This window comes from Otolemur garnettii, unplaced genomic scaffold (assembly GCF_000181295.1).
Source record: "Otolemur garnettii isolate 467f Iridium unplaced genomic scaffold, OtoGar3 scaffold00082, whole genome shotgun sequence".
Taxonomy (NCBI): Eukaryota; Metazoa; Chordata; class Mammalia; order Primates; family Galagidae; genus Otolemur; species Otolemur garnettii.
Window position 1 is genome coordinate 589,594 of NW_003852477.1, and position 22,295 is coordinate 611,888.

At 40.2% G+C, this 22,295-nt stretch overlaps 1 protein-coding gene across 3 annotated transcripts in view; it reads right to left on the bottom strand.

The window, feature by feature from the left end:
* The window catches only part of SCN10A (sodium voltage-gated channel alpha subunit 10), a 93,285-nt gene that overhangs the window by 41,577 nt on the left and 29,413 nt on the right, over positions 1-22,295 (bottom strand). For 2 of the 3 annotated variants that reach the window (XM_012808019.1, XM_012808018.1), the window contains exons 11-14: positions 19,959-20,261; positions 15,873-15,984; positions 11,164-11,402; positions 8,074-8,247 (exon numbers count right to left, since the gene is read on the bottom strand). In XM_012808019.1, coding sequence (XP_012663473.1) covers positions 8,074-8,247; positions 11,164-11,402; positions 15,873-15,984; positions 19,959-20,261 — 828 coding nt within the window. The remainder of the gene's footprint in view (positions 1-8,073; positions 8,248-11,163; positions 11,403-15,872; positions 15,985-19,958; positions 20,262-22,295) is intronic. The other variant, XM_012808020.1, reaches the window with a different exon arrangement.

The following is a 22,295-nucleotide window of genomic DNA, read 5'->3' on the forward strand; positions in this document are numbered from 1 at the left end:
CTTTCATGTTTACATGGATGGAGCTGGAACATATTCTTCTTAGCAAAGTATCTCAAGAATGGAAGAAAAAGTATCCAATGTACTCAGCCTTACTATGAAACCAATTTGTAAGCACCCACATTTCCATATGAAAGCTATAACCCAACTACAGCCCAAGGTGAAGGGGAAAGAGGAGGGGGACGGGAAGGGATATGGGAGGATGGGTGGAGAGAGGGTAATTGGTGGGACCACACCTATGGTGCATTTTACAAGGGTTCATGTTAAATCTACTATTTCTGTGCCGTAAGTGCCTTAGATAGTGAAATAAATACTTATCTGAAGGACCAAACATCTTTATCCTGTAATGGGCTCCACTAAAAGTTGGCAGGTTTTAATTTACCTAATAAATGGATTGAATCCTAAAAAAAAAAAAATCTACCATGTGTAGTATATAAATGTCTTGACACAATAAGAAAATACAGTGAAAGCTGTGTTAACCAGTTTCATCAAAGTGTTTCAAATCTTATATAAAACCAGCACATTGTACCCCATAACTGCATTAATGTACAGAGTTACAATTTAATTAAAAAACAAAACAAAACAAAACAAAACAAAACTGCAAGCGGTTACAGCCAGAAAGCACTTACTCAAGAAATTCTAAAGGATGTACTTTAGATAGACAAAAGTGAACCCAGAAGGAAGGTATAATGTACAAGAAGGTATAAAGAGTATGAGAGTGGATCTAAGTAAACACTGAGTGGATAGAGCAATAACTTTTTAGAGAATGTGACAGAGACTGGTTATACGGTCACCATTCACTTTTCCTCCTCCTACACACAAAAGAAGATTATTTTACAGCTTTACTTGCAAATGAAGTTCATGAAGGTCAGATTGGGTCATGTTATTGAGTTCTGGCTGATGGAATGGAAATGGGGACAGAAGTAATGTACACTACTTTCAGGCATAGCCCTGAATGCTATACTTGCTCTTCCATGGTCACCATAAAGGCTACTCATTGAAGATGGTGATATCACTGTATGGAATAATCCTGGATTCCTGAGCCATTACTTGGAGCAGACACTCCCAGAAGAGCTTCCCAACTAGAAATGACTGTACTGTGAGACGTAAATCTCTATTATGTTAATGCACAGATTTAGGGGGCATCACTGCAGCTAGTTGTACATATCTTGAGTAATGTAGAAATTGGTACCTTGAGAAGAGGTATTGGGCAATTGCTATTTCAAAGGCATCAAATGTGGAACAGTGGCTTAGTGATCCTGTGGTGGACAAGGAAACTACTACTATGTTTCCCCCCAAATAAGACACTGTCTTATATTTATTTTTTCTCAAGAAGACACACTAGGGCTTATTTTCAGGGGATGTCTTACTTTCTGCACCAAAATGCATGGCGTGGCTATGCAGATACATATGCAGATCTGCATAGCCATGCCCATCACTAGGCCTTATTATGGGGGTAGGGCTTATATTTAACAAATGCATAAAAATCCTGCTAGGGCTTATTTTTTGAGTAGGTCTTATTTTGGGGGAAACACGGTATAAGGAGCCTTGGAAAATGTGGATATGTGTCATTCAGTGGCAAAGTATTGTTTGCAATAATTCTGGGGAAGATCATGAGCCTTATGAACAAGCAGCCCTAGGGGAAGGGTTAATAAATCCTTAGTATTGTATGTAAGTTTAATTGGGTTATGTTTGTTAAGAGAGTATAAGAGAGAGATAAACCTAGGAAAAATCTTTATGGTTTGCAAGAAATAAAAGAAAATGGACCAGAAGTTTAGAGTTTTGAAGATTTTGACAAATGTACTGCTTCTAGGTCCCAAAGAGTAAGCAATGGAAATAAGTTTTCAAGTGTTGAAGACTAGTTAAATATTCCAATGAAATGAAGCAAATCTTAGCTAGAGATTATAGTAATGGCATAGCCACGATTTCTCTTGAGCAGGACAGGCATGGAGAAAGGAAAGCAAAGAAATAAACAGTTGAGAACTTAATTAAAGAAAGCACTCTGAGTGCGATAGACAAGAAAGCCATCTACATTTTTGGAGAAATTGTATTGCAAAACAAATCATGATCTCTAACCAAAAAAAAAAAAATCTTTAACTATTTAAATCTTGAAATAAACCTTGGATTCTCAGTTTTCCACAGCAGGAGGCAAACTTAAAAGGCTCTACAGGCCTTCTTCAGATATGGCAAAGTCACTTCTTAAGAGTTCCACCTAGAGCTTCCTGGCTTGCATCAGTAAGTAAGAGTAAGAGATAAACATTTATTGGGTTAAGATACTGAGTTTTGGGAGGTTTTTTTTTTTTTTTTGGTACAACAGCTAGCATTATTTATTATTGATTGGTTGAAAAACTTTTAAAAACAAGATAAAATTAAAATACTTAGCACAAGAATAAGTTGGGAAAGGATAACTAAAATGAAAAGTTGTCCTGAAAGAAGGTGAAGATTTTATTTAGCTAACTTTTAAGTTTAAGCTAACTACTTATGTTGTAACTTCAAAGGCAACTATTCACAGAAGGAAAGCAGTATTTAGTTTCCAAATTAGTAAAGGGGAGGGGAATTAGACAAGGAAAAATAAATAATATAAATCAAGATAGAGAGAGAGCAAACACAAGAGTTAACATAGGTGAAGTAAACAGAAAGCCTCAAATCTAGTGGTAGATGGACATCTAGCTATGTCAGTATTCACCACAGAGTAAGCACACTAAACACATTGGCTAAAAGACAAAGATTGGATTGTCAGAACTGAATAAGAATCAAAATCTAGGTGCTGTTTGCAAGAGACATATAAAAACCCTAAGGAAACACAAAGAGTATGAGTAAATGTTTGTAAAAAAATATATTTGGCAAATTATAAACCAGAAAAAAGCAGGGTTATTTAATACATATTGGGCAAAAGAGATCTTTTTAAGGCAAAAAAGCATTTCTAAATATAAAGAGAGTCAATCTTAATTCTACAAGTTTTACTTTACCAGGACGTTATACCAACTTAAAATACGTATACATTTAATAATACAGCCTCAAGACAGAACCATAGGAGAAACAAACCATGCCATAATCATAGTGAGAGAGTTTATACACCATTTTCTCAGTGATTGGTAGAGCAAGTAATAAGCAAGGATATAGAATATATGCATTACACAGTCAGCTCTTTACCTGGTAGTTATATAGAGAATATTGCACCCTACAACTGCAGAAAAGATACTCTTTTCAAGTACATAAGGAGCATTTTCAATATACTACACCACAAGGAAATCATCAATAAACTTCAAAGCATTAAAATAATACAGCTCATATTCTGTGACTATAATACAATCGAGCTAGAACTCAATGGCAGGAAGGTAACTAGAAATACCACGTATGTTTCGAAATAAAAAGCCACATGTCTAATTAACCTTTGAGTCAAGGAATAAATCAAAGTTGAAATTAGGTAGTTCTTAGAAGGAAATTAAAGTTTTAAATAAATATATTGGGAAAGAAAATAGGCTGACGATTCCATCTTAAGAAGATATACAAGCACAAAGTATATAGCATGGAGGATGTAATTCAGACACAATGCAGGATTAATTAAAAAAGTAGGACATCAATGGCAAAGAGAAGATCAGCAGCTAAAAATTGGTTCTTTGAAAAACTAATTGAATTGATGATCTTTGGCAAGACTGATGAAAAATGATGACAGAAAGTGCAAGTCATTACTATTAAGGAGGAAAAAGGTGACATAAGTAGAGGTGATATAGATCCTTAAAAGATAAAAGCATAGTATGCACACTTTATGTCAATAAAGTTAAAAATTTAGGTAAGAAGGAAAATTCTTGGAAAAGTACCACTTAACCAACATCAATTTGAAAAATAGAAGACCCGACTAGTTCCATAGCCATTAAGAAAATTAAATCAGTAGTAAAAAATGCTGACCTGTAGATGGCTTCACTAGTGAATTCCACCAAAAAAATTTCAGTTTTACTTAAAAGAGGAATATCCTTCAGCTCTTCTTATAAATATTAGCATAACCTTGATACTTTGATATCAAAACCTAGCAAGGGCAATGCAAATGAGGAAAATTCGGAGTCAAATGCTACTCATCGATATGGATGTAAAATCTTAAGCAAATTATTAACAAACTGAGTCTTCAAATTTATTAAAAATGCATAATTAAGTTGGATCGATTTATCTCAGGAATTCGAAGTTGCTTTAACATTTGAAAATCAATTAATGATATTGATGATTGATATAATTCATCACTTTAACAGATTAAAGGAGAAAATCATGTGATTATCTTAATACATGCAGAACTACTGTCTGATCAAATTAAACATCCATTCATGATACGTATTCTTAACAAAAGAGAACCTCTTAAACGGATAATGGTTTTTTTATCTTTACAAAAGCCTGCCACAAGGCTTGGTGAAAATTTTGAAAGCATTCTCCTTGGCACCAGGAAAATGGTAAGAATGTCTGCCACTAACACGTCTTTTCAGCAGTGCACTGGATGCCCTAACTAGCACAGTAATGTAGTAAGAACCACCAAATGGTATAAAGATTAGCAGAGAAGAAACTAAACTCATTGTTTACACATGATATGACTGTGTTCAGAATTTAAAAGATATGAATAAATCATTAAAACTAGTAACAGACATTTTTGGATATAAAATATTAACGACCAAAATGCTAGCCAGAAAGAGATTTAAATAGACATGCAAGAAGCCTTATGGAGAGAATTATAAAAACTTTATGGAACAATTATAAAACACTATTGAAAGACTGAAATAAGTGGAGAATATACTATCTTCACAGATCAGAAGACTGCATAATGTAATTACCTCCCGAATTGACCTACAGATTATAATGGTTCAAATGGTAAGAAATAAGAGTTATATGTGTATGTGGGTATATAACTTGTCAAGCTGATTCTAAAGTGAGCCTGAAAGTATGTAGGCCAAAATATTCTTGAACAAAACAAGGTGGATAATTTGGATAATTACATACACAGACAAATTGAAAGTTGTAATAATTAAGTTGGTGCTATTGGTACAAGGTTAGACCAGTGAACTAATGGAGCAAATGGAGCAAGGCCTTAAAAGATGGGAAGAGAAGTGACGCAATTTTTTCTCGATGAAGGAAAAAACAGGACATGGAAGATGTGGAATTTTTATTTCTTCCTACTTCCTTCCACTCTGCGTTCATTCCTTCCTTTAGAAAATCAATGAGTGTTTACCATTTTCCTTACATATGTGCTGGGCCTTGTGCTAAGTTGTTGGGATAGCAGGTAAAGAAGGAAAATCTGGTTCTTGCCTTATGGAATAGGAGGATGATTGTAAACTGGGGAAAACATTAATTGTATGAAGGAACCCAGCTTTAGATAATATGTTTGAGGAGGTTCTCTTGAAGAAGTTGACATGTAAGTGGAACTCAGAGGTTGAGAGTAAGTGAGCTAAGTGAAGACTAGAGGTGACATAAGTACAGGTGATATAGATCCTTAAAAGATAAAAGTATAGTATGCACACTTTATGTCAAATTTACAAAGGCTCGAATCCAGGAAAAGCTCTATGGGGAAGAGCTTTTGCGGGGAAGAGGGAACAGGCCTTTCTGGCTTAGAGCAAAGTGGGCAAGAAGAGATTGGAGAAATGGGCAGGGTCTGATTTTGCAAAACTTTGTACACCATCTTAAGGATTCTAGATTTTATTTTCAGAGCAATGGAAAAGCATTGAAAAGTTACTTGTAATAAAGTCCTAACATAAGGACTGTTGATAATAGGGGAAAGTGTGTGTGTGTGTGTGTGTGTGTTTTGGGTGGGTTGATTTAGGAAAGCTCTGTGTTCTATCTGCTCAAGTTTTTTTAAAATCTAAAACTGCCCTGAAAAATAAAGTCAAAACCATGAAATTGACCAGATAGGCTGTGTGCTTTTTCTCTAGTAATGCCCACAACTCAGGTTCAGGCATGGCAGAGAGAAATATATGACTTCAACTCTAGGTTAGGGTTTTGCTAAACACAAAAATGCAAAGGGAGATAGGGTAAAGGTGATTGAGTTTATTTCCACGGATGTAATGATACTGATGGACCATGACATCAAAGCCAGGTCTGAGGGAAGAATAGAGTCCAAGAAAGTGTGCAGTTGGTGGCTGTGATTAGGGAATTGTGAATTGGTCAGCATGTTAAGATCAGAAAGATGGGGATGGGAGGGGACATGCATCTGGAGAATTCTGTGGGACCACATTGTGAAGTAAACCTGCCTATTTTTGATTGAGACTTTTGACTTTGGAGAACAGAAGTATCACATAGACCTTAAAGCATCAAGCTTCTATTTTCCCAATGTACGAAAAATACTCTTATTTTATTAGAAAACTAACTGTGGGCCCTGATAGGGTATAGGAGGTGTGGAATTTTGCTCCCTTGATGACTGTGCATAGAGGTGAATTGACTGTTGATTTAGATGCCTTGTTACCATTTTCTAGATACTTAGAGAAATCTGTTCTTCTAAAAATATGGTTGAATTCTGATCCTCTAACTTTCCAGGCTATGGATAAAGAATACTGTAGGCTTCTGCCCTTCTCCTTCCTGTGATGGTGAGGGCAGCATTAGCTCAGGCAGATGCCATCCACCTGTGGTTTATAATGTAGATGTGTCTTGGAACTTGCTATATTTGACATGTAGTGTGTTTTTTTTTTTTAAATTGAATGAGTAGCAAATATTTAAATATTCACATAAAAGTTGGGATTTCTGTTTTTTAATGGGAAATTTTAAACTCTGACAATAATGGACAGGCCACCTCCCTGGCGTAAGTCTCACTGATTCCCATGTAAATCTTCCTCCCTGGAGTTGTGTGCAGTGTTGGGTCTACCCAGATGGGACTGAGTCATTTCTGTCTGTTTATCTGAGGCAAATATCCAGGCCAAAATCTCTTCTTTGACCAGTTCTATTTCATTTCCTGGAGGCAGTTGAGTTTGCCACCCTCAATCCAGTTAAATCAAGTCCAGGGGCTCACTGGGCCCCAAGCAGACCTTCTGTCCCAGCGTCTTACTGCTCCCCTGTGCCACATGGGCCCTTCAACCTCTGGATTGCCCAGCACTTGTCAGAACCTTTCAGCTAGCATTTGGCGAGATTGTGGGAACTCCTTCCTCCACTTTGTCACCTCCCCCCAAAACTAGACATTGGTCTCCCAGTTGACACTGAGAGAATCCTGAAGATCAGGAGCTCGTGCTAACTAAAGTGATGACATTTCTTTAGGCCTCTTGCCTCCCCGCAAAGAGTGGCAAGACACCAAACTTCCTCCAGATGGCTTGGGGACTTGGGAGAACTCAGTGATGCCTGATTGTTCTGGGAATCTGACAGATTTGGCTGACAAATGTGGCTCGGAGAAGAGGGTGGCCTGTGGGGCAATGGGACATAAGAGACTTAAGCAGGGAAACTTCTCCTGCAGAGGGTGTCCTGGAGCTGAGTTTGGAGAAGGACACATGTGGCACATGAGGCCAGTTGGAGGCAGCTTTGGGGTGTGTGTGAGGTATTGGGGCTGTGATTTAGGGCACCAAGGAATCAGAGAATGATCCCATTGAGGCAAGAAGAAGCTGGGACTCTGGAGACAGGCAACCTGGATTTGAACTGCAAGCCCATGGTTTGCTTGCTTAGCAACTGGGGGACTCTGGGGTCATCGTTCAACCACCATGTCTCAGTTTCCCTCATCTACCGAAAGGGATATTAAAAGCAGCTATCTCTCAGGGTTGTTGTGAGCATAAAATGAGGAACATTACATCGAGGGTTTAGCACTATGCCCAAAACATTGTAAGTGCTCAGTAAATGTTAGCTGGTATGGTTATCATTGCAAGTGCTATTTGATAAGGGAACTTGGGGTAGATGAGGGGTCCAAGGCCCAGAGAGGAGAAGGCATGTAGCAATTTTGAGTCAGTATAAAGCTATGACCACACACCCAAGTCTCCAGGCTCCCAGGAGCCATGGCCTTCCTCCCTCTCACAAGGACAGAAAAGGAAGGGGACTGGTATGTGGTAGGGGTTTCAGACAGTGCTCCCAAGGGTGAGCTGCCCTGAATCTGGTTGGGAGTGTCCCTAAGTTGCCAAGAGAAAACATTACCAAGCGGAAGGTCCGCAGCACAGACAGACTTCCCTTCTTGGCCATGCCCAGCTCCAGCAGGCTCACAGTGACGATGATGCAGTCAAAGATATTCCACTTCTTCTGGAAGTAATAGTAGGGGTCAAAGGCAATGATTTTGAAGACCATTTCAGCAGTGAAAAATATGGTAAAGACCTGGGGATGGAAACAAGTTTTCATCACAGTGAGGTCTTTGAGGTCTGGGGCAATGACAGAAAGGTCAACAAGTAAATGTTTTGTTTACAAAATAGCAAGTCCCCTCATCTTATTTTTATTCAGTTTCTGTATTATCTGGGGGCTTCTGAGGATTGGTTACAGGAATAGTCAATGTGCTAGAACAGAGACATTTCTAAACAGTGCTCAGGAAATGTGCATTAGAACCCACATTTTTGTTTTTCTACATGAGTGATGGTAAGAGTGGAGTAAGTAGATAGTCAAGAGAATAATTATTATTGTATAATTGTGTCCATGATGGGTCAGTTGGGTTCGGTAGTTAAAAAGCATGGGTTGTGGGACAACATAGACCCAGAAAAAATGTCAGCTCATCCACTCCCTAGTTTGCGTAAGTTTGGACAAGTAATGCATCCTTTGGTACCTTGATTTTCTCATCTGTATAATAGGCATAAAATGAGCTAAGAATTGTGCAGTTCTTAGCAAAGCATCTGGTAGATAGTAACTCATTAATAAATAATAATAATTAGCAAGAACAACACACATAGCCTCTTTTCAGCTCTGAGCATCTAGGTTGTCTTAAATAAGCCAGAATTCTGACGTTCAGAGAGGCCAGGACTAGGCTTAGGCCACACAACAACCAGCAGGGAAGGGAGACAAGTAAAGGAAGAAAGCAAAGACCAGGGATCATGTGGTTTTCCCTCACATGCTCTCATTCAAGCCTCTCACCTGCCCAGGAAACAGGCGATTGCATCCCTCTTGCAGAGAAGAAAACAGATTAAGAGTTTAAGTGACTCATCTAATGCTGTAAGACTGCAACCATGCAATTCAAGCAGTATCCATATTGAGTGTCCTCTGTAGGCAAGCCAGTATGGTGTGGTGGGGGAAGGAGTGAGGTCCTGCATCTTCCAGAGACCTGGATCAAGTCTGGCTCCACCAGCATCAGCTATGGAATCTTGGGCAGGATCCTTAATCTCTCTGAGCCTTAGTGCTCTCTTTTGCGATGATAACCTTACAGTCTTGTGATGCTGAGTATGAACAGTAACATTCATAAAGCACCTGATTCCACAGTCCCTAACTCCCACGTTGCAGACTGGCACCAATCCATGGCTTGTTAGGAATCAAGCTGCACAGCAGGAGGTGAGTGGTGGGTGACTGGAGTTTCATCTGTATTTACAGATGCTCCCCATGGCTCACATCACTGCCTGAGCTCCACCTACTGTCACAGCAATAGTGACATTAGACTTTACCCTTCTGTAAACTGTGCGTGCGAGAGATATAGGTTGCACACTCCTTATGAGAATCAAACCCCTGATGATTTGAGGTGGAGCTGAGCTCTGGGGAGTGGCTGCAAATACAGATTATCGTTAGCATAGAGATTTGACCACACAGAGACCATAATATATCAATTGCTTGCAGACTCCTACCAAAAACACTCCCTCACCTACTCATGGAAAGACTGTCTTCCACGAAACCAGTTCCTGGTGCCCAAAATGTTGGTGACTGCTGACCTGACTTACCAGGCACCAAACACATGTAGCAAAGGCTTCCTTTCTTTTTAAAGATGTCACTGTGCTCTGACACAGGGGGAAAGGGCATTTATCTCTCTTGCCTTAACGTCTCCAGCTGTAAAATGAGGTTGTAGGCTCAAAGATCTATTCCATAAGGGCCCCTGTAGTCAAGGCTAACTTCTTGGAAATGAGCATTTTTCCTCTATTTCCACTTTTTCTCCTCACATCAACTTTAAATAGAACACGATCTCTTATCCTAGGCACTGCCAAAATATAAGGTATGATGATTCTGCAGTGTCCTAGCATCTACTGCAATCCCCTTCACAGCCTGGGTTATGGGGAAGAATAGTCACCTTTCCTCTGGAACCCCTGTTTCTCAGGTAGGCCACCTCCACTTGCTCACACACTCACACACATAATATGGCAGTTCTGTGGAGTAGTTTAGCTCAGGGGTTAAGAAGTGTGAGCTTGGGAACCATTCTGTCTGGCTTCAAATCCTGGTGTGTTCACTTACTGACCTGTATTCTTGGACAAATTAATTTAGCCTTCTATGCCGAGGCTTTTCATTTGTGAAAGGGGATGAGAGTGCCTACCATATAGGGTTGTTATGAAAATAAAATTTGATGATCCATGGGAAGCATCTGAGACCATGTCCAGCCTTGAGTAAGTATTCTAAGTATTCAAATTAAGTTGGCTATTATTCTTATTATTATTCCTATGGGTGGGGATTGGAGGCACTTGCTCTTCCTCTGAGTTAGATTCTGGTTTTGGCATGTATTAAAATCCAGTATGGACTGTATCTTGTTAAAAGCAATCATGCTAACAAATAATGGAGGAACATTTAAGGTAGCATTATGTCTAAACTAGGTGCAAAAGAAAAGTTCTGACTCCCTGATGCTTTTGTTTCAACAGCAAACGTGTTTCCATGTTTCCTCCTCTCCATTGTCTTCCCCTACTTTCCCCCACTCTTTCTGTCCTTAAGCGACAGTGCTGAAAATCATGCCCACTGATAATTGCAGTAATAAAAGTAATTAAGCTTGAAGGAAGCTCACAAATCCATAGATTATCTTTAAATGGGAAAGTGACATTTATCTTCATGTCAGGGTAAAGGCAACTAAAAACCAGAGAATTCAAATGGTTGACCTATGTCCTGTAAAAGGCGACTAGCTGCCTATAATTCAGGGCTCTCCTGGTCCACTTTCCTGAGCTTGTTCACCTCAAATCACTTCCCATCAGATTAGCCTGTGTCCTGCAGACTTAACCTCCTGAGCCCAGTGTCCGCACATCTTGCACTGATGCTCTGCTATCAGCTAGCTAGGTCAACATATTAATGGACAGGGTCATCCCTCTACCCCTACCCCCAGCCATGACCATGCAGCAGACCACTCACAATGTTGCCTATCTGGAGCATGGCTTCAAAGGCAGCGCTCATGCGATGGTGCTCCATGGCCATGAAGAGTGTGTTCACCACGATGCACAAGGTGATGGTGAGCTCTGCAAAAGGGTCCGTCACAAGCTCAAAGAGAGTTGTCTTGAGCTTCACCCATGTGGGGCAGCACTCCCAGATCAGATACTTCTGAGCCAAGGTAGTCAAGCAGGGTGGGCACCTCTGTTCAGACTCCTCGAGTTCTGCGTTACAGAACAATGACAATTGTCAGCCATGTGTCACCCTGGACCCCCATCCTGTGGTCATGCCCTAAACCTTGGTTGTTTTTTTTTTTGTTTGTTTGGTTGGTTTTTTGTTTTGTTTTTTTGCTGTTTTTGGCTGGAGCTGGGTTTGAATCTGCCACCTCCAGCATATGGGGCCGGTACCCTACTCCTTTGAGCCACAGGTACCGCCCTAGACCTTGTTATTTTTAAAGACACCTCCAGTGTCTTGATTTTAGCCCTCCATCTCCCTGGCTACCATTTCCTAATTTTTGAGCTCCTTTACTCCTTCCACTCCAGTCCAATCTCTATCCCCATCCAGTCCTTCAAACTGCTGATTTTACATATTTTCACTGACCATTATCAATGTCATGTTTTTATTTCATCTTTTTCCTACCACTAAGTCTCCAACACATCTGCAAGTCTACCCCATATTTTGCTTTCATGCCCCTCACAGTGCCTAGATAGCCTGACCTCTCCTTGTGAGGGGCCTCTCTCTCTTTCACCTCCCCAGGGCCTGCATCACCCCTTTCTCTCCTGTCTAGACCATTCTCATCAGCATTCTCAATTGTGTTAAATGCTATGAGAGAGAGGCAGAATGACGTGAGGACTAGAAACAGGTGATTTTAATTTGGAAAAGGTAAAAGCCAGATTCCTGAAGCTACAGAGAGAAATGGGTGAGAAAGTGAAGGAAGTTAAGTGTAGATAACTTGCAAGGAATTTTGCTGTAGAGAGAGCAATAGATGAAGGAGAGCATGGGGTCAAGGCACACCTTTCCCAGAATTGAGATGTAACTAAAACATGCTTACATGCAATGAGAATGGTCTAAAAAGTGACCAAAGCTCCTGGATTCCTTTGAAGCTTTGTTTTGCCTCACCTTTCTATAGCATTGTCTCTCTTGGCCTTTCTATTGTTCCTAAAGAGATGTGGACACTTGGCTCTGCCTTGTATTCTTCTGTGTCTTCTCCTATTTCTGTGCATTCCTTCTCCTCCGCTGGCTCCATCTCTTTTTCCCATTAAACATTGTAGTTCTCTGTAGACCTACCCCTGCCCCAGACCTCTTCTCTTCTTACTTGATCCATTCTATGTCACCCCATCCATTTGCTCTTTTTCAAAATTACCATCTATATTCAAACTGCTTTCAATACATACCTCTTGGCCACCCTTGTCTCTAAGTTCTAGACTCATTTGTTACAATGGCAACTTCCTACTGGACATCTCTACCTGGATGTTTCAAGGGCACCTGGCACCCAACATGTTCCAGACTCAACTCATGATCTTCCCTTTTTATCTTCTCCGCACGAAGCCCCTCCTCCCTCTATGAGTTGCTGCGCTTGGATGCCTTTAGCTGCCTATGGCAGACCATATTCATCATCAAGTCCTGAAACTTATGCCCCTTTGTTAGCTCTCAAATCCTTCCATTTTCCATCATCCCCACTGCCACAATCCCAGAATGCCATCCCAAGACGGCACTCCCATCTTGCACCTAATTTCCTCCTGAATGGCTTCCTTGACAATACAACTCCCCTCTTAATTCCCCTCTCCATGAAAACTCTAAGTAACCTTTGTAAAATGAAAATGTAGCTCCCCCTGCCTCCAATCTTTTAGTGGTACCCTCGTTGGTCTTAAAATGAAGTCCCTTATCCTTAACATGGTCTAGGAGGTTCTTTGGATCTAGCCCCACTAATCTCTCTATCCTTATTTTGAGAACGTCCCTTCAATGTTCTCTATGTTCTAGCTACATTAGGCTTTTTCTTTCCTCCAAAAATTATTCTCTCTTCTGCTTCAGGGGCTTTGCAGTCCTTTTGGCCTGGAATATTTCCCTGACCCCTGGACTAAACTTGCTGCATCTCCCCTAGCATCCTGCACTTCCCCTTTCAGACACTCTGTGCTCCCATACTGACTTGTCCATTTCTTTCTCTCCCGCTAAGCATGATGGAAGAGACTCAGTTGTGCTTACTACTGTGATCCTCCTTCTGATCTTCTGGTTTGGGCCATTGTCAAATCTGTTTGTGTACCAAGTATATAGATGGTTCACATGTCTTGAGCTCTTGAGTGAATTTCCAAGCTCTTGCTGGTTCAGGCCAAAGTTTCTATTGTGCAGTCACTCTCAAAGAGGTAGGTAGCCTTGATAAATTCTACTACAACTCAGACAGCATAAAGTGCCCTTCATGTATCCCATGGATATAACATGGACCCAGAGAATATTCTGTGCCTTATGCTCTGAAAACGTTGACATCTTTACCTAACCTAAGGTCACCTTTCCTAGACTTTCTTTAAAATGTCATTGTTTCTCTTACCTTTCCTAGTCTACTCTTTCCTAGACCTGAAGGGAAGTATGTCTTACTCCAAGGTATCTGACTGTTCCTCATTTTTATTAGTTCACATTAATATAAATTTGCATCATTCTCCAAATATCATCTCTGTGCATCACACTCATTCACTGTTAATTCAAGAACTGTTTAGTGCCTACTATGTGCCATGCATTGCTCCTCAAGGTATTGGAATTCCAGCTGTGAGCAAACCAGACACATCTCTGCCCTCATGGAGTTTACACCTCAGTGAATAATCATAATCAACATGTGATAAGCATTTACTTTGTGCCAGTCATGGTTCTAAGTATTTAGCTTGACCTCATTCATTTAATCTTCACAAGACTCTACATGATAATTATATCTATTTAATAAGAGAGAACCCTGAGGAACATAGTAGTTAATGGACCTACAATGTAGATTCTATAAGGTGTATATCAAGTTCACCCCTGAGTCCCTAGCACCTGGTGCAATGCCACATGCGTAACAGGTGCTAAACAAATGTTTGTTGATGATTGAATAAATGAAAAGAGAGGGAAGGAGGAAACTTAACAGTTTGGGGAAATAAATGAAAAAGCAAAGTGTATTTAACATTTTCTATTTGATGAGTAATAACAAAGAAAAAAAATCCAAGGAACTTACCTGGTCAATAAAAAAATGGTGGGCATAGCATCTTGGTGAAGTTCTAGTGCAGCCATGAAAAGGTGTTAGAAGTATAGATGCTAATATGATAAATAGTGATTATTAAATAATGATCAATGAGAAAAAATAACATGAGGGAGTCTATACATACTACTGTTGAGAAATGGGTACACATTTCTCAAAACACAGACATAGGTATGCAAAAAATGTAGGTCAAGGGTTTTCCATCAGTCCTATGCTTGGATTCAGTTTAAACTTCAAGTCCCCAACATGGGAACTTTTTTTTTTTTTTTTGGTTAAGTCAATGTTTGCTACTATTGCATTGTTGGAGGTAGTATCAGAAGTATATTTTACTTGAGTCATAGTTCCCCTCTCATCTCTGGTTGGAGGGTCTGTGAAGATGGCTCTACCTTTGGCCTTTCTAGATTCCCTTTTGGAATCCTACTTGTTTCCTTCCATGCCATTCCTTGGGGCAAAGTCATCATCCAGCTACTTTCCTGCCATTGTGGAGCCACAAGGTTCTTTCTGAGGCTGCCTAAGCCCTTCTCAGATCCAGGTACATTACTGGCCAGTCCTACTCTATAGTTTCCATGCCAGGCTGGTATGTGGGTCTCTCTCTGACACTTTCTACCTCTGGCTTAACCTAAAAAGTAAAGCACGGATTGGCTCTGTTTTCAAATCCTACAAACATTTTTGGGGTTTCTATTGTTTATCACACTTTTTGGAGGAAAGCACACAGGGCCCTGTATCCAGCACTCTTATCTCAGCTCCTTTGTCACTCGTCTAGCCCAAGACAATTTGATTTGTGTAGGGGGGATAGATAACTGGATATGACTAAGGCAAAATAAAAACTGGATTAGAATAGGCCTCACGGTCAGGGTAAAGAGGATGGAATTATGCTGTCTGGGAATTTGTGTGGACAGGTGATCATGACCTATTGCCATCACCTTCCTCCCCACCTTGGCTTAGAACTTAAACACATCCCTGTAGAGATTGAGTGGATTCCTGCCTGATGGGCAGAACCCTGAATTGACAAAGATTTAGTTAAATGGACTGATTCATTTACTTAAACTTCCTTCCAATTTTCAGCTTAATGGGGGCTTGAGACAGAAATTAAGTTACAACTGTGAAAGTTACAGCCATGAAAAATGTCAGGATAAATTTGCCATATCAGAAAATTAAAGAAAGTTAAATTTCTTGCATACCTGAGAGGTGGTTTGGAATTCCCTGGTGACTGCTAGATCAATTTTAAAAATCTAGTTTCATAAATACATACAATAGCAGCTGAACTAGAGCCTTTAATTATCTGGATTCTTTTGGTTTTGAAAAGCTATGTACATAAAAAACTACTTTGATAAAGGACAACGGGGTCCAGAGCATGAGAAGGAGGAGTGTTTAGGACCCCAGGACACAGATATAGGACATTCCCTAACCTGTGCTTCTCACATGGAGACTCACAATGTCACAGTAGGTGGATGTTCCAATGAGAAGTACCTACCTTCAAGGACAGAAGTTATGATACTGACAACACTCATTGCCCTTTGGGCTTGGAAAGGTTCGTTCAAGTATTCTGCTGACAAGAAGGTCTTCTTCTGTTCTGCATCAAAAGCCTGCTGAGACACAAACAGAGTCAGGACACTCACCCAACCTGAAGTCTTCAGTAGCAAAGATAGACCATTCGACCTTGTATTGGCCAGTCTCACATAAAGTCATGTGTCACTTAACAATGGAATATGTTCTGAAAAGGGCATCATAAAGTGATTTTGTTGTTGTAGAACATCATAGAGTGTTTTTACACAAGCTTGGGTGATTTATCCTACCACACAGGTAGGCTGCATGTTTATTGCTCCTAGTCTACAAACTTGTACTGCATGTTAATGTATTGAATACCATAGGCAAGTGTAACACAATAATAAGTACTTGTGTATCCAAAAATATATAAATGGAGACAAGATATAGTAAAAATATGGCATTATAATCTTATGGGCCACCATCATATATGTGTGTATGTGGCCCGCCATTGACTAAAATGTTAGGTGGCTCATGACTATATTTGTGAGCTTCCCAGTAAAGCTATGATCCTCTGAAGGAGGATCAGGGGAAACAAGCCTGGTGCTTGAACTAGGGGTAAGAGCTCAGGCAGGCGGACCAGAACATAGAGCTGGAATGGAACCAGAGCCCAAGTTGACAGCTAATGTGGTGACCTGGGGTTACCTGAGGCTCTGCGAACTCCACAAAAAACCCTGGACACCAGAGGGGAGACAGGAATGCCTCGAGGTTCTGTGGAAGCTGTAGGAGCAGTGGGCTACACAGCCATTATGAGACTTCCTTTGGGTAGTACATGTGATGTCTACGTACAGTTCCTACTCTATAGTGAACTTCCCTGACTTGCCTTTTTTTTTTTTAAATTAAATCATAGCTGTGTACATTAATGCAATCATGGGGTACAATGTGCTGGTTTTACATACAGTTTGAAATATTTTCATCAAAGTGGTTAACATAGCCTTCATGGCATTTTCTTGTGTTATTGTGTTAAGACATTTATATTCTACATTTAGTAAATTTCACATATACCCTTGTAAGATGCACTATAGGTGTGGTCCCATCACTTACCCTCCCTCCACCCATCCTCCTCCTTCCCCTCCCCTCCCTCTCCCCTTTCCCCATATTCTTGGGCTATAATTGGGTTATAGCTTTCATATGAAAGCTATAAATTGGTTTCATAGTAGGGCTGAGTACATTGGATACTTTTTCTTCCATTCTTGAGATACGTTGCTAAGAAGAAAAAAGTCTCCATCTTTCTTTAAGGATGCATAATATTCCCTGGTGTACATATACCACAACTTACTAATCAATTTGTGGGTTGATGGGCACCTGGGCTTCTTCCAAGACTTAGCAATTATGAATTGGACTGCAATAAACATTCTGGTACAAATATCTTTGTTATAATGTGATTTTTGGTCTTCTGGATATATACCTAGTAGAGGAATTGTAGGATTGAGTGGCAGGTCTATTTTTAGATCTCTAAGTGTTCTCCAAACATCTTTTCAAAAGAAATTATTAGTTTGTATTCCCACCAGCAGTGTAGAAGTGTTCCCTTTTCTCCATGTCCACGCCAACATCTCTGGTTTTGGGATTTTGTGATGTGGGCTAATCTTACTGGAGTTAGATGATACCTCAAAGTGGTTTTGAATTGCATTTCTCTGGTTTTGGGATTTTGTGATGTGGGCTAATCTTACTGGAGTTAGATAATATCTCAAAGTAGTTTTGATGTGCATTTCTCTGATGATTAAGGATGATGAGCATTTTTTCATATGTCTGTGGGCTGTGTGCCTGTCTTTTTCAGAGAAGTTTCTGTTCAAACCCCTTGCCCACCTGGAGATGGGATCACTTGTTTTCTTGCTAATGTGTTTGAGTTCTCCTTGACGTCCCTTCTTATAGGCCTATTTTGTTTCCCAACGTACAACCCAAATCTAGTTCCACACAGTCTTTCTGTCTTCAGGGAACATTTGTGTGTCTTGATTGTGTAGCATTACTTGTCTGCAATAGACTAAATGTTTGTGTCCTATCAGATTTTATATGTTGAAATCCAAATCTATGGTGTGATGTTATTTGGAGATGGGGCTTTTTGGTGGTGATGTGTTCAGGTCATAAGGGTAGGACTCTTATGAATAGGATTAATGTGCATATAAAAGAGACCCTAGAGAGCTTTCCCTTGCCTCTTCCACCATGTAATGGCACCATCTGCCAACTAGGGTTCTTCTATGTTAGGCACGTAACTGTAGTCCTGAGCTTGGGGAGTCCAAGGCCCACAGCAGCTGATTCAGCACTGCAGAAACCATTCAGAGTTCAAATTCAGTAAGCATTTATTGTGTAGCTACCATTAGTGAAGCTCCTAGGTATACAGTAAACACTGAACGAATGTAAGGAAAGTTTAGAAAGTTTCTAACCATGAGGACTCAGCAAATGACACTAGTAGCTACCACTTATTGTTATTTGTCAGACACGTATAAAAATAAAGGCATTTTATTATTTTATTTAACCCTTCATCTAATTATAAACCTTTTTACATGTTGAGACAAGGAAGCTTGGGAAATTTAAGAGACTTGGTAAAGATGATTCAGTTGGTAAATGGCATAACTGGATCTGAAACCCAGGTCTATGCAACATGGAAGGGCTTAAACAGCTAATATTTTCCTAGCTGATTTAACTAGAATGATTAAATTTCAGAATAGCTAGAAATGGGACAATCTTGGGAATAGTTTAAAAAGGGGGGGTCTCATCAGAAGAGAGGCACAAAACACCTTCAATTAGGCAACTCCCTAACTGAGCCAGCCCTGCAAGCTGGCTTTGACTTTAGGACTTCCTTTCAGTGATTCTCTATTTGCCCTTGACACTTACTCGCCACCTTCTCTGCCCTGCTCTGTGCCTTGTACAGAATGCACCACCCTCACTCTGCAGTTCTATCAAGTTCAGCCAATAGGAGGTGTAGTCAGGACATCTGAGAATGGAAGGAGATATAAGTTAGGCAATTACCCTTGGCTTCTTCCATGCTGGGTCTTGGCTGGGTAGCAGCTGTTCCCCCTCTACCTAAGATTACCAGTTCTATTAGGAAGACTCTGACACATGGCTACAGCTCCTTCTGCATTCTGATTCTGCCTTCCTTTTACCCCTTCAGACTACATGTGTATCACCTCCCTACACTGCTGGTCTGCAGATGATTCACTGTCCCTTACTAGTTCCCTGAGCCTAGCCTATGCCTTTGTAAATATTTTATTAAACTCTCCCCCTCTTGCCCATTGGAGTGATCCATCTGTTTCTTGCTGGGACCTTGAATCATATGGCATCAAATCAAGGATATTTTGGAAGACTTATCTGAGTTATATAGAACCACATATCATTCTCTTTACAATTCTGTTTTTAAATTTCTATGTATCTCTGGTTAGCCAGAGAGGGCAAATGAAAAACCCTAGAAGCATCATTATGGAAACAGGATGGAGAACTCAAGTTAAATTACAGCTCCCAATCCAATGAGGAGTCTCTGTTTTTCCATTGCACTTTGCAATTATTCTATTAGAGTGCTGGTCAGTTAGTCACTGTTCCCCAATTTGGGCATTTTGGCAAGCTATTTCTTCTTTAAATAAAGTAAAGAACATCTTGCTTCTACTAAGATATGTCCTGAGACCCTCTCAGAATTTTTCTGGGTCCCATTTGCCCAACCTAGAGTAGTTTGCACATAATTATAGGCAGGAAGAGAAGGGCCTTCAGTATTTCTCATACTCATTTAGAGACCAAGAAGGTCTATCTCTAAAGCAGTGAAGATGAGTGGGGAAAGAAAAAAGATAGAGAAGAAATAAGGAGTCAAATGAAAAATAATCTGCATCACTGTATTGTACAGTAAACCTGAGGTCAACTCAGTGTCTCTCAGGTCTCACAGTCCCATCTGTATAGTGGCTGTAGGTTGGGAGGTATTGAATAGAATGATGGCTAATGAGACTTTCCATTGATGACACTCAGGGCTTTTTGGCCCATAGCCTGTACCTGGAAGGCAACTTGAGAGAGTCTGGAGGATTCATAAACTTACCGGGACTTCAACGGCTACAGGCTCAAGGTCACTAGTGGACAGGGTGAGGTGTCCATCTTCTCCATGCTTGGACCCAGAATTAGTGGTTTGAGGCAGTGGGCTCCTAGGGAGGGGCCCAAGGGGCCCTTGCTGGCCAGCACCCCCACCCAGCAGCAGAGAGCCTCGATGGCTTTCGTGGTCTCCAGTAACAACTCCATCATCTGTAACTCCATCAGGAAGTGAGAGATCTTGGGCCAGACCCCGGAAATGGAATACACTGCCATGGCTAGCCCGGCGCCTTCCAGAGGTGAGACCTAAGAAAGACTGGGCATTAATTGCCCCAAAGGAATAGGAGAGAAGGCAGGTTGGAATCTAGTCCTCTGCCAAATCTAGAGCTCACTATTTCCCTCCACTCACTCCCATTTCCCTTCCCTTATTTTCATGACCTTCCAGAGGCTAGATAAAGGAATAGATATCTAAGGGACATTTTAGGTGGACATGGAAAGGTAACAGGAAAAAAGGAACCTGGGAAAGGCCATAGGAGAAAAGAGAATACAGAGTGCAAGTAGGCCTTCATGGCCTAAAATATGTCAGAGGACAACCTTGTCACCTGGATGAGTCAGGTGTTAGCCTTTGGCCACAGGGCTAGACAAAGCAGTCTTAAGTTCCCATCTCCACAGGAAAAGTTGTGACCTAAGGAGACTACCATGCACACTAGTATTAGAATAAACTTGATGAGTGGTTGTTGAATGAATGAGTGCACTTCACAGTTTGAAAATTAGGTTGTACAACTCATAAGATCCATTCTGTATAAGTTTGAGAGTTTGAATTGCAAAAAGGTAGATAAGAGCTTTACAGTGTAATGAATTTTCAGGATCCCTTGAGACAAACTTTGAAAGATCAACAATGGAGAGATTGAAGGAAGAGTTGCAGCCTAATTTCCTAGAAGAATAATGCTATTCTTCCAAATCAATAAACATTTCCCATCAAAATCTCTCATTGAGGGAACTATGTGGCTTACAGTTGTCAGAGAAAAAGAGCTAATTCATAAGTCCAGAGCCCCCAGAGAGTTAGTGGTCTGGGTTAGTGAATTCCTATGATCATTGTGAGAACTTGACCATAACAAACCAACAATTCTGTCCTCAGGTCATATACGGTATTTCTAAATTCTAAACATTGACTTCATACCAAACTCTGATTATACTATTTGATTCCCCCCTCCTTAATTCCTTTTATTTACTAAACTACAAAAGTGGAGCATCTTGCCAATTGGAATCTCTTTACTTATCCCCTTAGATTACAGAACCGAAGTTTCTTTTCTTAATGATTGTTTGGAAATAATTATTGCAAGCCAATGCTTGCAATCAATATTTCTTAATTCCTGTTTGGCAATAATTATTGCAAGCCTCATATTATCAATAGGGTACTCTTTGCCTAGAATACACATCCAAGGACTACAAAACTCATAGAAATCTACAAATCCTTTCCACTTTTGAAGCAAGGGAGCAGAAATGGAAAATACATTTTAAAGATGGGGACCTGACTTATTTGCACTATAGCACCAAGAAAACCAATGAAAAAACTGGAAAGAAAAATTTGGTCCCATATTTAATAGCCAGAGATTCCTTCTCCATTAGTTATTTTCAGAATTAATCTATTGACAAATGATGGACAATGTCTTCTGAGTCTAGGCACTAGGATTGCCTTAAAGTACATCATCCAAGTGGGCCAACTTGTCTCCTGTGGGTTTCTGGAAATCCCTGCTATGTCTCTTCTATGTCTAACCCCCAACCTTTACCTCATTGCTATTGGTCAGAAAATGGTTTTATATAAAAACTACCTAAGGTCTATTTACCTTAGATGAACATAACTGGGAAAAGAGGAAGGGGATGCCTTCCCGAATGGGCCCCAATCAATCAGTTGGCATTGAAGAGCTGCCCACACAGCAACTTCTTGTCTTTGCATGCATATATACATTCTTTTTTAAAAAATTAAATCATATCTGTGTACATTAATGCTATCATGGGGTACAGAGTGCTGTTGCTATATACCATTTGAAATACTTTCATCCAACTGGTTAACATAGCCTTCATGTCATTTTCTTATTATTGTGTTAAGACATTTATATTCTACATTTAGAGAGATTCACATGTACCCTTATAGGATAAACCATAGGCGTAATCCCACCAATCACCCTCCCTCCACCCATCCTTCCCACTCCCCTCCCCTCCCTCTCTCCTATAGATTCTTTGTGCCTAGAAAATAGTCTTCCTCAAACTCTCCCAAGTCTTCAATTATAATATTAGAGAAACCTCTACTCTTTATTATTTATCTCACTTATCCCTCCCTATAGGAAGC